The sequence below is a fragment of the Colossoma macropomum genome, unplaced genomic scaffold (genome assembly GCF_904425465.1).
Source record: "Colossoma macropomum unplaced genomic scaffold, Colossoma_macropomum, whole genome shotgun sequence".
Classification (NCBI taxonomy): domain Eukaryota; kingdom Metazoa; phylum Chordata; class Actinopteri; order Characiformes; family Serrasalmidae; genus Colossoma; species Colossoma macropomum.
Genome location: NW_023494798.1, coordinates 1,119,800 through 1,133,831, shown reverse-complemented (window position 1 = coordinate 1,133,831; position 14,032 = coordinate 1,119,800). Strand labels below are relative to the sequence as shown.

The window sequence follows — 14,032 nt, the reverse complement described above, 5'->3', positions numbered from 1 at the left end:
GTACAGTATTAGGCTAAGTTTAGTTCGTATGATAATCCTATTGACCGTCATTGTTCATGTGAGGTATGGGTTTCTCTGTTTACCCCCTGCTCAGTCCTGAAGTTGCTCTTGCTGGGTTAGCACAAACTACACTTTGCCTGTCTTGCAGTGACCGCGAGTAGAGTCGCACAACTTTACACACCCATGTGGACAAACATTCAGAAGTATTAGGTTGCATTACTGTAATCCGTTATCGACGCTGACATGCCGACAAATTCTAAACAAAACAAACGGAATTAAGGCTAAATCCAGCTCGTATGAAACAAGCCCCCATATTTGTGTCTGTGTTTGTATACACATGTGATGAAGAGCTGGGGGGTCTCTGTTTTTATTATTCTGTTAGCACTTGGGGTAATCCATTTAACTATTTACCTTTGGGCTAATTATAGCTGCCCGGCCAAGAGGCCCTCAGCAGGCCTATAAATACAGAGTGTCAGAAATACTCTGCCTGTCTCCAGATTGTCTGGCCCCCGCACGGTGATGCCCAGTGCCAGCGACTCAAATTTAACGGCATGATCCGAGAGAAGCGCTCACGGGTCTCAGTCAGCTGCTCGGGTCCGGGGGGGAGGGTGGGGATGGGGACGAAGGGGGGTTTACTGCATGTGCTGTTTTATTCACAAGTAAAAGTGTGCCTCTGTCCCAATGGGCTTTCCTCTCTCTCTCCCTCCCTCTCTCCCTCCCTCCTCTCACTCTTTTTCCTCTCTCCTTTGCTCTCTCTCTCCCTCTCTTTCCATCTCTCTTCGTTTCTCTCTATTCTTTATGTGACCTCTCTTTTTTTTTTCCTCTCTCTCTCTCTCTCTCTCTCTCTCTCTCTCTCTCTCTCTCTCTCTCTCTCTCTCTCTTTATTGCCTGTTCTTATATAATCTTATTTCAGATGTTGGGCTCTACACGGGGTGGTCATGTGGTCACAGTGCACGCTCGTGTTTGTAGGCCAAGGCTAACGATAGAATGCAAAGAATGACATTCACATAAACAGCAGATTTAGCCGAATGATTTCAGCTTGACTGGAGTGCATTTTCACACATTAGTTGCTCTGTAACATAGAGCTGGGTGGGTTCTACCACCTTACATGCACAGTCATAGAATTTTTAGGGAGGGGCATATTATAAACACAATCACTTTAATTAAGAAACATTGGTCTTTGATTAAGGTTGTAAACAGCTCTAGTCAGAGTCCAGATTAGTCAGCTCTCCTTTACATTGTGTGAGCATTTAAGGATTAATGGGCCAATAGAAATGTTCCAAAATTAGAATAAGAATGATGAGAGTAAAATGTGTAACTGTAGCTTTCCAGTCTGCTTTTGCTTTGTTAGTTTGCTGCTGTTTGTTTTATCTATAGGTCTCCAGCAAGTACTGTCCTCACTGCTGTCGGAAGAAAACCTTGTATCTCCATTTTTGTCGCTTTTCAGTTTTTGACAGAATTTGAAAGCACCTGTTGTTCTTTACATTGTGTGTAAATTTCACGATGAATGGACCAAAAGAAATGGCCCAAAATGACTTGGAAAAAAGTCTGGTTCCATTGACTTACATTAAAAGTAGAGCAGGTTTTTTCCTTCTCGTGTGTGTGTGTGTGTGTGTATGTATGTGTGTGTGTGTATATATATATTATATATATATATATATATATATATATATATATATATTATATATATATGTATATATATATATATATGTATATGTATGTATGTATGTATGTATATATATAATGTATGTATGTGGCCATATACACACACACACACACACACAATGTTTTTTGCTACACTTTGCGTATTTGCTTGAACCTGGCATCTTTTCTTTTTGAGATGTAACTGCTGTCTCATAGGTCATTTTTGGGGGGAGAGTGGTTGAAGCGCACATTATGTTGCAGTGCATGCTGGGGATTGTATTTATTTTTTATTTTTAGGAGTGTAGAATCAGTGTGTTCACTGTTGAGATGATCTTTAGGATCAATGTGTTCTTTATCATTTATGTCATTTCCTGACCGGGTCATTGAAACAGGGACTCTGCCCCTCGCTGAAGCATTTAGCACCTCATTTAAATATCTTTCACTGGGAAACCCAGATGTGTCTGTGTGTTATCTGGACTCCCAAGATTCCCTGTGTGTACGGAATGCCCACAGTCCAGCCTCCCTGTGGCCGCAAGGTCATTCCGGCATGTTCCGATCCCCAGCAGGAGCAGCCAGCGGATGGCTGTTTGTTTTTTGAAGGGCCTGGTACAGCCGCTCTGCTGTAAATGGGTAGCAGATGACTGTGCTTGCATTTTTCCTCCAAGTTTGTTTTTCTGCTGTGTTGTGGGTGATTGTGTCCGTCACTCAGGCTGGAAACACTTCTCTGATAGTGGCTGATTTGAGAAAGCTTTGAAGCATGGCTTACCGCTCCATAACAATAATTACCCCTCTTGAAAAAAATGCTGTGTGTGTGTGTGTGTGTGTGTGTGTGATGTTGGGTTAGAAAATGCCAGCTGCGCGGTGGAAGCAGTTCTTGTCAGTATCATAATAAAGGGCCCATATCATGGAAAACTGAATATTGCTTACTTTTTTTTAAATAAGTTTTACGTAATGTTTAAACATTGAATGTTCCATTTTGAAACTTTAACAAACAAAAAACTGGCTGCAAACTAAGCTGCAAAAACAGACAGCTGTTATGTACATTTTTTTATTTTCCAGCGTGAGGAAAAAAAACCGAACACATTTTTGACTGAAAATTTCACAGAAGCCTCAACAACTAAATACAATTAATAATAAATATAAATATATTCTCTTCTGCAGACACACCTCCAAAGTTCAGTCTTAGAAGCTGGTTGATGATTTTCTGAAGTAATCAAACAGATTCAGTGGTGTTGAGGTCTGGACTCTGGAGTGGTCAGTCCATCGTTCAGCTTCTTTGTTTGATGTGTCCGTCTCCTTTTCTCAGTGAGGTTCTTCTTGATCAGCTACACATCCTTTCAGACCCACAGCGCTGAGTCGTCTTCTCACAGTGGAAGGATGGACAGAAACACCTGTGGATGTTTTCAGATCTGAAGCAGCTTGATTTTCTCCTCTCTCTCAGAGATGAAAGCTTTAAGTGCTGTTTATCTGATGGGGGCAGTTTTGGTGTCTACCAGGTCTTCCAGGTGGTTGTTAGGAGTCTCATTTTCTCTGTAGCTGAACAGTTTTGGAAATGAGTGTTTGTTTCACTTTTTTCTTTGATTTATTTACTGCGGTGACCCCAAACAGACATTTTCAGACAAGGATCGTTTTCTAACTGTATCCTGAGATCCAAAGGTTTCCATATTGGCCGACATCACTGGCCAGATTAGCGTGCCGAGAGTGTTTCCAGCTTGACCGATAAGATAAATACAAACAGACACATCACGTAGACTAGTACCTACTGACTGCTGGGAGGCTGGAGAGTAGGAATGTGCAATTTAACCATTTTTGCCCTAAAAAAGAAAATATTTTATATGGTTATAATGAAAAGTAAGAAAAGTTTAATATTATTATACAGGTAGCACGAGAGATCATTTCATACCTGATTGCTAAGTTAATTTATTCATTTCCATATACAGCTCTGCTCAGATGTGACTTTGAGTTAATGAGAGCTGATTGTGTCCCCACTTTTTTCTGTGGTTCAGTGTTACACGTCAGGAAGCAGATTTCAGAATCGCTAAACTGATTTTTATTTCAAACTGATTATTATTCCAGCATTCCAAACTTTAGAATAATTTGTGTAATAAAGATCCATGTGTGCTTGTTTTAGAGCGGAGTTTGTATTTTTGTAATTATTTTTGAAGCTGCAGTAGCTGCACTGTGTAATGCTACATTTTTATTACATTGCCCCTTTGGTGGCATGTCGCTAAAACGCATGCAGATTGAGTGACAAAGAGAGAAAGTCTATACAGAGATATAGGCCAGATGTGAGCCTCAAAGTAGCCTAATGTTGTTTTGTAAATGGAAAAAAAAATGATCTAAAATAATAATGACATTTTGATAAACGTTGGTATCTCCCACTTTAACTTCCGTCTCACCATGTACCTATAGGCATGATAGATCGGTTACTGTGCCACATAACAAGGGGACTGGTCGCAGCCGGTCTGTTTACATAATGTTTTGCATATATTTGCATATATGTCGCACATGTTTTGCAAAGCCTCATTAAATGTAAAGTAGCCAAAAAAAATCAAATGTAAAAAAGGCAAATCATTTTGCATGATATATCAATTATACACTAATTATAATTCTAGCCCCCCCCACACTTAAAACGGCTTTTAAGTTGTCTCTGTTACACATGGTTAAAAGCTAAATAAATATTTTTTAATATTCTAAACTACACATGCCTTATGTGAATATCTCTTTAAATACATGAATACAGTTTCAGCTTAGCAGAGGAAGGCATTCAGCTCTCCAGTACAGTACAGTAGAGGTGGTCAGTATGGCAATATTTATCACTATTGTGATCAGTTATGTTGCATTACATCACAATATGCTTTCCTGAGCATGATGTGAATGTTGTAAGTACTTAAAGAACACTGATCAACTGTGCTTTGCGCTTACAAAATGAGCATAATTAGTCCTGTGTAATTGGATTAGTTGCAGTACTGTGAATTAAACACTGCATAAAAACCCCCTGAACTGTTTTTGTTGGTACTGGTTCTTTTTTCGTCTGTTACAGCTCAACCTGATGTGATACTTATTGTACATCGTAAAAATGTCTTGATGTCTGAAATTGTCCATTTTTGGCCATATCCCCTACTGTATTATATGGAAAGTCATCATTTGAAAGTGCACAGTAGGCAAAACTACATCAGACTCATCCCTCACTGATCAGTAAACGAGTCCAGGTCATAGAGTTTGTGCTTCAAAGCTTTGGCATCATTTGACTTTTTCCCCTTACTTTCACCCGCGTAAGCCAGGCTGAACGGCTCTGGCTAATTGCGCAGAGCATTTTTCCGCTGTTGTCGATGTTGCTGTTGCTGTTGTTGATCTTCCTCGGCCTACCGCGCTGCCTGGTAAAGTGTTTAGGTCTGCTGGAAACGTGAGGTCAGTGCTGCTGACCTTCAGTGATGTTACCTATGCTGATTTCTGACTTATTCTAATTGTTATTAAATAATGACATAGGTGTAGTATAATATTTTAGCCGTTATTGGAGATGTAGAGTGCAGGTTCAGTGATTTATAGAAGTAGTAAAACTACGTTGTGAAATATCATGTTGGTGTTAAATTAGGATTGTGTATATTTTGCAGATCACTAAAAGAAGTGGGGAATTCTACCAATTTAAAAAAAAAATTCTTCATAATTCAAGCATTGAAAGTCATTGAGAGTGGTTTGTTGTGAAGTGGTTTGTTTTAGAGACTCACATTTGAAAGTCCAAATCAAGATTCACGTTTTGGTTCCGTTGTATACATTTGATCTGGTTAGTTTTGGTTTCACGTTTCAATTTAGGGAGTGCACTTTGCATGACATGCATCTTATCGTCATCACTTATGTGGGCTTTGTCTACCTGTGCTTGACGTTGATTAGTTCGTAGAGGAACGTGTGTTGGACGCCGGTGTGCTGTGAACGACAGGTAGCCTTTTCATCTTTAATGAAGAAAAATGCTGACTTTTCATTTTTGTGTCAGTCCAAATTACAGTTAAATAGTCTCCTCCTTTCCCTCTTTGCTACCGCAGCTCATTTTACGTCTCTTCCCACTCTTTTTCTTCTTTTGTTGTTTTTTGGCCTGCCTCAACTTCCTCTACATGATCCAAAAGTTGGAACCATCCAAAAAAAAAGCACCCACAGGTTTCTTTACAGTGGTGGTGATTGGAAACCAGGGGTCGCCATGACTACAACACAAATATAGCCATTTTATTTACTATCCAAAACCATTTGTGAACCTACACGAGTTTTTATATGGAATGATGATGATAAAAATGTAGTAAACTTTCATGTAATAACTTTCTGTGAGGGAGCTTTTAGAGGCATTTAACTCTTCAGACGTCTGGTTCCTAGCACCACCACTGTAAACAATTCTCTAGAACTGTAGAACACACCAAACACTCTAAAACACAGTCAACATATGAGTGCTGTATTACATGTGTATAACTGTATTATGTGGTCATGTTCTTTTTGAATACTTATTTAGTCAGGTATACTTTTGCAAGCAGCATAGTGAATAATGCCTCATGAGGGATTCATATAACCTACAGCAGTGGTCACCAACGGCAAATTAAATCTGCTATAATTTCCCATATTGTAACAATCATTGTCCTTTTTAAAGGCCTTTGCTGTTGAAATGTGTTGTAGATCAGGCTACAATTTTTGTAGCTTAAAAGAAAATAAAAAGCTTCCCAATACTAAATATAGAATTTAATACCAGTGTAACGAACAGTATTCCAATAATTTGGGCCAGTTCTAGTAGCAGTATTATTGCAATACTAATATTGTGTCCATGTGGTTATGCCCTGGTTTGTGCAGAACTGAGACAGAGCTAGATATTAACCTCTCTTGCGTTCAGTGGGCTTTTTTGACACCAGGAGCTGAATAAACGTCTGAGCTAGAGAAAGCTGAAGAGCCTGCATTCCTGTTGCTTTGTGGTTTGACCCTAATTCTCTGCAAATGTGTGCCTGCCCTGGAAAGGAAAAAGAAAAAGAAAAGGACAAGTGAGAGGAGTGGGCACAGGAGGAGGGCTGAGTGTTAGTTTCTTCATGTCAAAGAGGACCTGCCTCTCCGGTTAAACCTAAGAAAAAGGCCTATTTTTTCCTGGGGAAATAATAGACGTGTGTTGTGTAACGTGTTGTGCCAGTTTGCTCTGCTAGTGTACGACTAGTTCGTTTTTAGAGAGTGTGTGATACCGAGAGAACAAAGAGAGACTTCTTGAAGTGGAGCAACCTGCAGGCTGTGCCAGAGCGACATGCTAACACTATTATAACACAAGCCCATTTTGACGATGGCAGAAAACAAATGGCTAAATTGGTGTTTAATAATAGCGTGGAGCTGCTGAGAGGTTTACGCAGATAGTTCTGAGACGAGATGCCAGAGGCAGCCACTGGAAAGTATATCTGCAGCTGGGAAAGTTTGAAAATTTTGTTCCAAAAACAAAATGTCCAGCTTGGCCTCGTCCTGCCTGTAGTCTTTTTCTTCCTTCATAGGCGGTGTGTGCAGCTCTAAAACTGGATATATTTTGGTTTGCAAACATTTTCCCAGTCATTGAATTCAGTAAATGAAGCCTTCTATATTTATATATAGAAACCTTCTATATTTTGTTTGTACATCTGGAAATGTGCAAAATTTCCATCACTGCAAATGCAAACATGGCCATACATGCAAACCTCTTACTAAGTTACTGTTTCAAAAGCATTCCACCCTCCAATCCATGCAACCCGGCCCTTTCCCTTTACTATTAATATTGCATCTTAAAAAATGAATGAACTTTGGTCTGTTCAAATAATTGTATTATTATTATTATTATTATTATTATTATTATTATTATTATTATAAAGTTGGCTTGAAAAAGCCAACTTACTGTTCTTTGTTTTCTTGTTATTATTATTCTCTGGTAAAAATGGCAGTGCTACTCCTTCTAAAGCTAAAACCACAAAAACTTGCAGTTTCATGTTTAGCTCAAAACTTTGCATAAGGTGTCTGCTAAACAACTCCTTAGCAACCACCTGGGATACCATAGCAATTGCCTGTTAACACATTAGCAACCACCTGGGATAGCATAGCAATGGCCTAGCAACACCTCAACAACCATCTAGGATAGCATAGCAACAGCCTAACAACAGCTTAGCAACCTCCAGGGATAGATAAGCAATGGCCTAGTTACACCTAAGCAATCACTTGGGATAGCGTAGCAGCAGCCTAGCAGCCACAAAGAACAGTATAGCAATAGCCTAAGAGTACCCCAACAAGCACCCGGGATACCATAAGACCAGCCTAGCAACACCTTAGTAACCACCTAACAACCACCAAGCAATGCCCTAACAAGCTAGAATACCAAAGAACTATCAGGGCAACACCATCACAACTAGCTGTAATGACCATATAAACCTAGTTAAGTTAAAATGGTAATCAACAGTGATCTTCAGTTATTATTGTAATCACTATTATTATTATTTTTGGTAAAAAAACACCCAATGAAAGATGTTTTACTTTGTAGGATGAATTTTCTGCAGCAGTTGAATTTTTGTGCCTCTCTAAATTCACTTTTATGTATATATGTATGTAATGTGCAAAAGTGAAATTTAGAAAGTGGAATTCAGCCGATTCTCAGAAACTTTTTGAGTTGCTGACAGTGGTGGTGATAGGAACCAGATAGGCTCTCCATACACTGCCTGACGTTGGAGACCGTATTTTACATTGTTGTAAAGAGAGTTTTGTATATTTAAAATCTAGTAATGCTGGAGCAGTGCGTACAGGGCGTTGTGAGGCAAAATAGTTTTTTTTTTGTATTGTTTTTTATCCCCCAGGTTTACCACTATTTTACCATCATTAACATTACATCAGAAGAACTCAGAAGACGCGTGAAGGTTCACTGGTGCTTTTGGATAGTAAATGAAATGGCTATATTTGTGTTAAAGACATTGTGCCCTCTGGTTCCTATCACCACCACTGTAAAGAAATCTGAGTCAGCAAGTTTCTACAATGAACCATTTCACATTGAACTGCTCTGAATGACTTTGTTTACATGTCATTGACTGCATCAATCAGAAATTGTGAAAAATCTGAGGAATATTGTTTAAGACCGACTCCATAAATACGTCAAATTAGAGCCCTAAAACGGGCAGTTAGAAATGAAGTATCTTCTGATGATGGCGTCTTCTCATGGGTTTCGTCACCCAGTGTGGCTAAAAACTGCCAACATGCAAAATGTCCAGCATGACGTGTGGGCAGATTTTCATTTGAACCACTTACAATACACTCTTAAAAAAAACAACCATCTTTTTTAAGAATGTACCATACTATGCATATCATATATACTATACTAATGAATGTGCTTGTATTGGTGGTGTGTTATTTTGGGGTACAGTTGTGTATGACATGCTACTAGTGAATTTCTATGATTTAGATAAACAAAACTTTGTTTCCCACTGGACCAATTAAAACATTTTGCCTTGATGAAAGAACTCAGTTATTTGAATGGCTGTGTCGTTTTCAGATTTGAATTATAAAATGTATTGAGCATTTCTTGCAGCACTACTGAAACATGCATCTGAAAATGTGGATGAAACGTCTACAGCTTTGGCTGGAGAGCTTTGCATTTCATAGAACAGGCAGAAAACTATGTTCAGGTGATAGGACAGACGATACGTGGAACGGTTCCTCGTGTGAGAGTTGCAGTTTGGGCTGTGGAGACAGCAGTTCATAGAATAGTTTGAAAAATAGACAGTCACCAGCATGAGGGGCAGCAGGTCAGCTTCTGTCGTTCCAGGAAAAGAGGAGCCTCAGTGTGCCCGTGTGCAGTGTGCATGTGAGAGACTTTTTGTGCTTGTTACTTTTTTAAACTTTCCGTCTTCTTTCTCCCTCTTCAGACACGAGATGACTTCCTGGGGCAAGTGGATGTTCCTTTGCACCAAATACCAGTGAGTTACAGCACTCAACACACGTACACTCAGTTTTACTCACAGACAGATATCACATTTTGCAGACACTGTCCTCTCAAACAGTGGCAGCTCTTTCATTTCTTTATACTGTTGCTAAAGCGATAGTTTGGGGAGAATTTCAAATTTACAGTTTTCTTCCCTTACACTAAACGTAGTAGATCATCCAAGATATATGTGGGGTCTGAAGTTTGCTTCTGTAGTTTTAGCATTGGAGCTGTGAGGTTAATGTAGCTAACAAGTAATGGAAGCTTATATGCACCAATTAGCACTGTGCAAACTGCATGCCTAAATCATCACTCACTCACTTCAGACTGCATCAAAAATGGACAAAATTCAGGCTTCAAGATGGCTGCTACTAAGGCCATTTCACACCAGACGCGGTAACTAATCAGCGTAGCCTTTCACACCACCTGCACACTTCACTGACGGCATTGACACAAAAATATGCCTTGGGTCTGATTTTGACAGCATGCTAGCAGTTTCTAGGCAAAACAGAGAACCTCTCTAATTGTGCATTTTAATGCACAATTGCTATTTATGTGGTTATTATTAATTTAAAATAGTGGGGAAAAAATAAAATATAAAATGTGGCCTTTGTAAAAGTTATGGCACATTTTATATTTTATGATTTTTCCCAATATATTAAACTCAGCAAATAAACATAAATTACACTAATTTGCAGATCTCATTAAAATATTTAGGTGTGCTCTTTGTGGTTAACTTATTTGCGGTTAACTTATTATTTTAGGATGTGTTGACTTATTTTCACTTCGAAAATCAACAAAACGTCATTTGACCAGGGCTGTTCAAACTTTTGCATTTTTTCTAGTGTGTTTTTGCAGTTTTACAACAGTTCAGTAATTGTTTTTTGTCTGACTAATTCGTTTTTAACTAATTTGACATGCTATTTAGTATGTTGCACTGTTTGAGACTCAGCATCACAATTGAAGACTCTTGAGAGAGAGAGAGAACGAAAGAACGAGAAGTGCAATGACAGGACTGGAATGACTTTAGTGAATGACTATCCACTTCAAAAAGTGAAATGCATCTAGACTAAAACTCAGCTGGGCCTGGCGACCTTGCTGCTGCTACTGTTTTAAGCCGTGCTTTGTACTTTGTACTCCACACTGAGGCAAAAAGTGTGATCATTCAGACATGCAGTTAGCAATGTGCTACTGGGGTATAAGCTTCTATTACTTGTTGGCTACATTAGCCTCAGCTGCAAGGCAAAACTAAAGAAGCAAACATCAGACACCAAACATGTCTTGGCTGATGACCACATTTAAGATAAGAGAGGGAAAATTAGATTTTTTCCCAAACTATGGCTTTAAAAGTGGTCTGTGATTCAGGAATTCAATCTGTGCATGTTGTTTGAGGTTTTGTCCAGTTAAGTGTTTGTAGTCTGGATTTTATCTTTTCATAATTTTAGTTCTTAATTTATTTTCATGAAAACAAACCAAAAATCCCCTCCTGCTGTGCGAAACCTCAGCCAGACGATGTTGAAAAATGTGTTTTGTTTGAGGATCTTTCTGACCATATTTCCATCTGCCAGCGGAATGCTAAGGCCCTTATTTAGGCCAGCTTGATGTACAGCGCTGGACGCTGTTGTGTAAATGACACCTTCCATCATGCTTGTGGTGGCCATTATCAACACGGTCATAAATATTTACACACACGCTCGGACACGCGCCTGTGTTGATGAGGTTTATAGTTTGGCTGTATGATGCTGTTTCTGTCTAAATATATACATATATATATGAAATGAGCTTTTCTTTGTTATTCCAGACAGAAGCGCCGGGCAGTGAGAGGCCCTACACATTCAAGGATTTTCTTCTGCATCCGAGAAGGTTGGCAACATTGTTACTTTTTTTGTTTGTTTGTTTAACAAGAAGATATTTTCGCTTGTGTCTCATTGCTGCATTAATTGAGAACTGGTCAGTAAAGGGACACTCTGGTCAAAGTGAAAATTCTAACAACTGCTACATCTGTTATAAAACATGCAGTTTTTTCCAGTTTAAAGATTAGGAAACCTCCTTCTGATGATGCACACTGCATGTCCAAAAGTATGTGGACACCCCTCTTTATTTTTGTGTTCCGTGTTTTAGCCACAGTCATTGCTAACGTGTATAAAATCAAGGACACAGCCACGCAATCTCCATAGACAAAGACAAGCAGCAGAATGAGTCGTACTGTAGAGCTTAGTGACTTTAAAGTTAGTTTGTGAAATTTCTGCCCTGCTTGATTTGCCCTGGTCAACTGTTATTATTGTGCTGTCAAGTGCTATTATTGTGAAACAGAACCTTCTAGAAGCAAAACAGATCTCACTACAGAATTCCAAACTGCCTTTGAATAGGTTTCCATGGTTGAACAGTTGCACACAAGCACACAATCACATGTGCAGTGCCAAGCATCGTCTGGAGAAGTGTAAAGCATACAGTCACTGGACTCTGGAGCAGTGGAAATGTGTTTTCTGGGGTGATGAATCAAGCTTCACTATCTGGCAGTCAGATGGACAATTGGAAGGGGTTTGATGAATGTCAGGTGAACACTACCTACTGGAATGCATAGTGCCAACAGTCAAGTTTGGTCAAGGAGGGATAATAGGCTGGGGCTGTTCTTTCAGGGTTTGGGCCCCTTAGTTCCAGTGAAAGGTGATGTTAATGCTACAGCATACAAAGAGATTTTGGACTATTATATGCTTCCAACTTTGGAGCAGCAGTTTCGAGAAGGCCCCTTCCTGGCCCAGCATAACTGAGCCCCTGTGCACAAAGCGAGTTCCATAAGGACATAGTTTGACAAGTTTGGTGTGGAGGAACTCCAATGGCCTGCACAGAGCCCTGACCTCAACCCCATTGAAAGCACTCCAGAATCTTTTGGAAAACCTTCCCAGAAGAGTGGAGGCTGTTATAGCCACAAAGGGGGACGACTCTATATCAATATTTTGGAATGGGATGTCCAACAAGCACATATAGGTGTGACAATCAGGTGTACACAAACTTTTGACTGTATAGAGTATCTTGAGTATAATAAATACAACCATTTGGGTGTGAGATGCTTTGATTTTTTTTTATATTACTATTTATTTCATTAGCTGGTAAGTGCAGAAGGAAATTACATAGGTGATGTTAATGCTGGGAAGCAGACTATCTTGTCACAGTCATATAACTGTAGTAGCCGTCTTCCTGTCACTATTACAGTGGAGAGAATGGATTGTTCAAACAAAAGAAATGATTCATCAGATGAGGAGAACAATACGTAGAAAGTAAAGTTAGCAAGGTAGTTATCTCAGTTTGGCTTTTTTCTGCCTGAAAGCATAATAAACTCGTCAGTTTTGTGCTGAATAAAGACAGAATCACTGATTTCTTTATGAATTTGTCCAGCAACCGAGGCCTGTGTTACAATAAGGCACATTTGGTTGTGTTTATTAGCCTATAGCTCAGGGACTAGGCTAGTAGTCAGAATGCCTTTAACAATGTGACCTTTCAGAGGCCTTACTGTAGTGGCTTGTTTTATCTCCTTGCTAAAGCATAAACAGATTTTTCTTCACATTTTCCTCTTACCGCACTTAATATTTTGATCCATTTCTGTATGTTCAGCCACAAGTCGAGGGTCAAAGGTCACCTGCGGCTGAAAATGACCTACCTGCCCAAGAACGGCTCGGAGGAGGAGCAGGCCGAGCAGACCGAGGAACTGGATGTAAGATACTTCCTTGGATTACATAATGCTTCTCTTATTTTTCCTCCCAGATTAGATATCTGATCATATCTGACCATTTCCTAGAAGTCTAAATTGCGCACGGAACCAGATCTGCTCAGGTTTCCTCTGGTCAGAACTACAGTCTCCTGAGCACCTAAGAACTGTTTCGTATTACATCATTTACAGATTAATACCCTCACACCACCGTGACACTCTGTCATTTGCCGCAGTGTCATTGAATGAGCTCTGTGCTTTGATGCAGCGCTTTTATCTGCCCAGGACCTTGATATTTCAACGAACTTTCACACCCAGAACTAAAACTAGAATTAAAATAGCCTAAAAACATGAGCACCAAACCCATAATTCTCCAGCATCCACAAGAATTTAATGTTGTATGTAAACATTGTAAAAGATTCAAAATATTCAGTCCACATTTGGAAACTAAACAGCCCATTTTTAATTGATTTGTAAAAAGCAACACCAGAGAGTTCATTTACGTACATCAGTCTTTAGGTCACAGTATTAAAGGACAGTACAGTAAGCCTGTTTAATACTAAGGAATAGAGATTTGGAAAATGGTCATGTAAACACAAATTATGGCTGTTTTGGTAGATAAACCTACATAAACCTCGTAAGTGGACCTCGGGGGGTGCAGGGGATAATAGGCACTTTTAAGGCTTGATTATCCCACTGCGCATTTACGACATGGTAGTACAGGCCATGTAAATGAACATAAC

At 39.4% G+C, this 14,032-nt stretch overlaps 1 protein-coding gene across 1 annotated transcript in view; it reads left to right on the top strand.

The window, feature by feature from the left end:
- The window catches only part of nedd4a (NEDD4 E3 ubiquitin protein ligase a), a 46,739-nt gene that overhangs the window by 18,413 nt on the left and 14,294 nt on the right, over positions 1-14,032 (top strand). Inside the window, 3 exon segments of the mRNA XM_036584854.1 lie at positions 9,528-9,578; positions 11,385-11,446; positions 13,196-13,295. Of these exon segments, the coding sequence (XP_036440747.1) occupies positions 9,528-9,578; positions 11,385-11,446; positions 13,196-13,295 (213 nt within the window).